This window comes from Fomitopsis serialis (assembly GCF_022376445.1).
Source record: "Fomitopsis serialis strain Sig1Antser10 chromosome Unknown B0H18scaffold_433, whole genome shotgun sequence".
Lineage (NCBI taxonomy): Eukaryota > Fungi > Basidiomycota > Agaricomycetes > Polyporales > Fomitopsidaceae > Fomitopsis > Fomitopsis serialis.
This window is the reverse complement of record NW_025955393.1, coordinates 5,403-10,594: the sequence shown is the minus strand read 5'-3', so window position 1 is coordinate 10,594 and position 5,192 is coordinate 5,403. Positions and strand designations below refer to the sequence as shown.

Below are 5,192 nucleotides of genomic sequence, written 5' to 3'. Positions count from 1 at the left end.
TATGCCTCCATCATAATGGACTATTAGCCTGTCTGGCAAGTATCGCGGTCACGTCTGCTCGCCCTTCCCCTAGTTCCGTCTCTTGGGTGTTCCACGTCCCATGGCCAATCGCAGGTTCACGCGCCGCAAGTACTGACTGACCGCATCGCAGGGAGTGAATGAGGATGATCGCAACAAGCCCAAGCTCGAACATGGACCTGAGGTGCAGTGTGATTGGTGACGGATGGAGAAGTCAGTACCGGTCACCGTAAACCTCTCCGCACATGTCCACGAAATAGCCATGCATTTCATGACAGCACATATGGCTCTCTCCTTGTGCAAGGAACGGCTTGGTAAAGGTGCTCATCGGTAAAAGCCAACTACACGAGAATGAGTGGTGCTTACCGCCTCACAGAAGCATTATCTGCGACTTCTGGTCCCGCAAGTTCGCCCGCCGCCTGTCGAGATCTAAGTGCTGCCATTGTTTAAGCTTCATCATGCGCCCGACCGCCTCCTCCTATGAGTCCGCGCCTGTGCGGCCGACGAGACACGTTCTTCGATGACGCGCCGTTCGATGACACTCAGCTTTGATCTCGTGGGATGCCGGAGGCTGACGAGCACGAACTCAGGGAATTGTGTTGACTCGGGGCAGGGGACAGAGTCTTCTAGACCACTGAGGAAGTCGATAAGCAGTCATCCAGCGCGTCTGATGTACCTGTGACGTGAGATTAGCAAGTGCCTGCGTCGTGAGCACCGAGCGAGAAGGACGGACCTGGCGTCGTACGCTAAAGTCGCCGTTCTGGCTATGACAGAGCCACTGACGACATCCGTCAACGCGTTCCCGAACTCGCTGTGCACGCCGTCAAAAAGCGGTCACTCAGTTTAGAGAGTGATTCATACCTGAGTGAGTAGGAGACGTGGTTGATGAGCAAGTCCGCATAGTCGTCGACGAGTGGGCAGGCACCGCCGACGCATGAGAAGGAGTGGTCACCGAAGCTCTGGCCTCGCCGAGGCAAACAGATGGGACGAGTGAGAGGCGAGGGACATAGCACGTCAGAAGATGCGCACGCTGAGGGGCATCGCCATGCTGTTACTGCCGTGAATGCTGGAGGGTGGATGAGAAGAAAGACAAGGGCGTCGGGAGAGACGCCGGCGGCCGAGATGGAAAGACTCGACGGGGCGAGGGATGCTATTCATACGCTAATGGGAAGGGTGCTGAACGATATTAGCGTTTGAAACAAAGTATGTGTGCGCGACGCACCAGGACACAACCGGCTCTCCTGATATAAATGACAGGGCTTGCTCGTTTTCTGCCTCGCCTTTCCTTGCCTCCAAACATCTCCCGTCCCGCCAGTCACGCCCTTACTCGATCGTATCTTCCACCGTTGATAGGTCGCTCCCATATTCCTCTGAAAGGCAAGTCTCCTCAGTCTGTCGAGGCCGAATTCCGGGGAAATACGCGGTGCATACCTCCCATACTGCACTGTCCACCAGGCCAGGCGACCGGCACATACGCATACATGCGTGCTGTCGTCCGCAGAAGTCGATGACCGACAGGCCGTTCGATGCTGAGGCTCGCGTTGTCACTCACTGTACATGGCCTGCTAATCGCCTACAGCTCTGTGAGCACGGCGCAAGGAGAGGCTAAGCAAGAGTCAAGAGAACTCACGTTGTTGCGTGTCGACTCGCCGGGACTCACCAGCCGTCTTCGTTCGACCTCGCACTTTCACTGCACTTTGTTCACAGTCCTAGTCAGCAGCCAAGTCCTTCCACTAGTGCAGAACATAGCGCAGACGAACGCGCGACATATGATGACAATAGCCTATCCACACGAGACGTCGTTCCCACCTCACCACACCCGCCCACCATGTTTGCGTGCATCGATGTCCTGCAGCAACCGTCATGAGACATGTCTGCGACCGCTGACACGATCCCGGACGCCTGCAGGAGTACCGCCATGCCGCAGACAATTGAACGTGTATCTGCCTTCTACACCAGTCTACGACGTCTGTCGACTCGTCCATTGTAGCTGACTGCAGCATGGTGTAGGGAGCATTATGCATTGTTACTCTCATGGAATACATTATAGAGTGTCCGAGAACGTGACCGTGTCGCTATGCTCGTACAGGTGCTAGTGCAGACGACTGTGAAGCCACAAAACATGGTGGTGCAGAGTGGGTGAACCAACGTCAACTGTGGCGGCCAAGGCGCGGCGCTTATTGTCATCATATGTCGCGCGCGTTCGTCTGCGCCTAATGTTCTGCAACTAGCTGTCATGGCTTTCACGCCACACACCCATTATGGATGGCACAATGCAGAGTCGAAGGAGGAGCGAAGGAGGACTTTGGGTGAACGTTCCGGTCGATCTCCGGCGCTTCGCGGATGCAAAACTCCACTAGGCCGCCGACCGAGTTCCCTTCTCCGAGTCTGGTGGCCGACTCCCTCCTCCCCGTCCACAAAACGACCAACCGAGACACAGCCCTTCAAGGGCAGTGCACAACAATTCAGGTATACTTACCTACAGACACTTGATAGCCCTCGGTATGGCATATATGACTAGTGTAACTGGGCCGACGGTGCGTGTATTTCATGAGACCACTCGCTTCTTTCGGCGTCTCGCGTAGGTTCAATACTGTAATAGTGAGGCCCTTGAGGTCTGTGCGAATGGGACCTCCAGCGCCCACTGTCGCCGTTCATTTCACCCTTTTTACGCACCGAATGACGTGAAGCGGGCGAGTTGAGACTCTTTATCACGACCTACGAGCCACACACTCGAGGCTTTGGCCACCGACGCTGCCGAATGACACGACTTTCATCTTCTCACTCACGTCCGCGATCTCATCGTGCGTTTGGGCCAGACGGAGACTTCGTATGTGGGACACTTACGAGATGGCGAAGGTGCCAATATGATTTAGATACTTGCTATGCATCAGGTCCCCAGTGTGCATCGCCCAATGAACAAGAGGACGCACGTCCGATTCCCATCCGTCCTCGCGGGGAATACTACTAGGATGAAGGAAGTGGGGGTGTCTGAGTCATAGCCTCATAGGTGATGTGTTACGTTGGTGGATCAACTTGATGCATGTATTCGACTTGTGTTTCCCGTGATTCCGCATGGCAAGAGCGTGTGTTACTACTTAGTGGGAGAGGACCATTGAGATAACCTTGCCTACGAATTCCAGAACTCATCTGTTTTCACATCCTGTGCCTCGCCGGTGTCGAGCTGGGGGGGAGGGCGGCTGCACTACGTCCGATAGGTATCAGGTGTTGAGTGACTGGCGGGTGTTGCCAGTGGGAAGGCAGCCATCGCTCGCAGCATAATATGCAATCAGAATCATAAAATTGTCTATCTGCGACCAGCAGCGAGTACTCGCAGGGATCCAGTTGTCGGGGTCGGCTCCGATGTGCAGCCTGGTCCGCAATGAGTCGGGGCGTAGGCTCAAGTGTAATTTCCCGGAGAACAATTTTCTGGTCACGGTACATACACATGTACCGTCACTCTGGGGCGGTATGAGTTTTGAGCGACGTATCTAGTAGGTATGTAGGATGTGTCAGGGTTCGGCGGGAGTCTTCTTACTACGTTGGCTTTTATGAACTATCAGCCACGATGATATTGTACTCGCAACGTATCTAGTAATGAGACTAGTGGCAAGCTCCACCTCAGTGTAACTTGTTGTGTGCGCTCAATCCTCCTCGCCTGAGAACGGGATGAACCGTAAACAAACCCGCCGGGTATTCACAATACTATTCCCTGCCCCTCCAGCCACAGACATCATATGAACAGCCTAGGACTCGCTTGAGGGTGTCATTGTTACTAAATCACGTCCTATCGCATTATCAATGGGCACTCTAAACCAGACGATGATATAAACATGACAATGCGTTCATGTTATCCTACTCGGAATCCCTGATGATCTCCTCGATGACATGGTCACATTCGATGTATAGCCTATCGGGCCTCACGTTCGTTTGCTCCGCTGTTTCGAGATCAATGATGCGGAATCCGTAGACACGGCCAGTCCTGGGTGATGCCAGACTTGGGAGACCCTCAAGCCCCGAGTCTTCATCCACGCACAAAACGTTCTCGTGCCTCAGATCATGGTGATAGATCCCGAGTTCACAGAGATCCTTGTACATGTCATAGAGGTCCTCTCTGGTTGGGACAATTGCAGTGAGTCACACCAAGGTTAGAAGCGATGCCAGATACCATCAACTCACCGCAGGTCTTGGCCGAGACCGTAATAATCGGACACGGGACGGCCTACGAACTCGAGTAGCAAGATGCTGAGGCTCGCATTCGCATTAGGCATCAACCAAATGTTTCCGAAAAGACTGGAGGGCCGTGTAAAGTACCCGTAGCAGCGCGGGATGACGCTTCCTTGCAAAGAAATCAGATGGTCATACATTGCGGCCTCTTTAGCGAGGCCCTGACCATCGGATTCGGATTCCACAGAGACCTTGATGACCATGGGTGGGTAGGTGAACGCCTGAGACGACTCGTGCGACGTCCGCGGAACGACTCTGTAGACGTGGTGGTGGCCCTCTTGATTTATCACCTCGCTCAGTTCAAGATGGAGTTCGAGATTCCCGTCCGGCGGGAGGATGAGCCCATCTAGCTAAACACCCTGTTGTTACCCGGCCACCCGACGTGAGATTCACTTATCGCTGCCCGGTCACCCGACGTCGGCCGACGGTTTGACTCCCACATTATTTAGTGTGTCTAACACGTTACCAACGTTAAACCCGGAGTGAGATTCGGTCGTTTCGAACGTTGACCCGGAGGCCGACCGGAGCAAGCAGTCGGTCGATGTAAGCGTTCCGGCCGGTGTTCCCGTGGAATGCTGCGAACGTGGCGGCCGCCCAGGATGCATGATTCCACAGACACGTCTGGGTAGGTGCGGCCGTACCCTAGCATATCTCAAATAAAATCCGGGTGTGCTATGCCCAGTCTTTTGAACGTTCCGGCCGGCCATTTATGCAGCCCTGCGGCCGTACCCAGGGCTCGCTGCGTGTGCTCGGCCCGACGTTACAGACGCTCCGGCCGGCCATCCAGATACCTCTGCGGCCGTACCCAGGGCTCGCTGTGTGTGCTCGGCCCGACGTTACAGACGCTCCGGCCGGCCATCCAGATACCTCTGCGGCCGTACCCAGGGCTCGCTGCGTGTGCCCGGCCCGACGTTACAAACGCTCCGGCCGGCCATCCAGATACCTCT

General features: G+C 55.0%; 1 protein-coding gene across 1 annotated transcript; it reads right to left on the bottom strand.

Annotated features, from left to right (window-relative positions):
• Positions 1–3,805: 3,805 nt before the first annotated feature.
• On the bottom strand, positions 3,806–4,583 carry B0H18DRAFT_1068006 (uncharacterized protein; the record flags this gene model as incomplete). The annotated part of the gene is made up of 2 exons (XM_048031188.1): positions 3,806–4,132; positions 4,198–4,583. Coding segments are annotated over 2 exons (645 nt in total), but the record flags the coding sequence as incomplete, so codon positions are not given.
• Between the last annotated feature and the right edge of the window lie 609 nt (positions 4,584–5,192).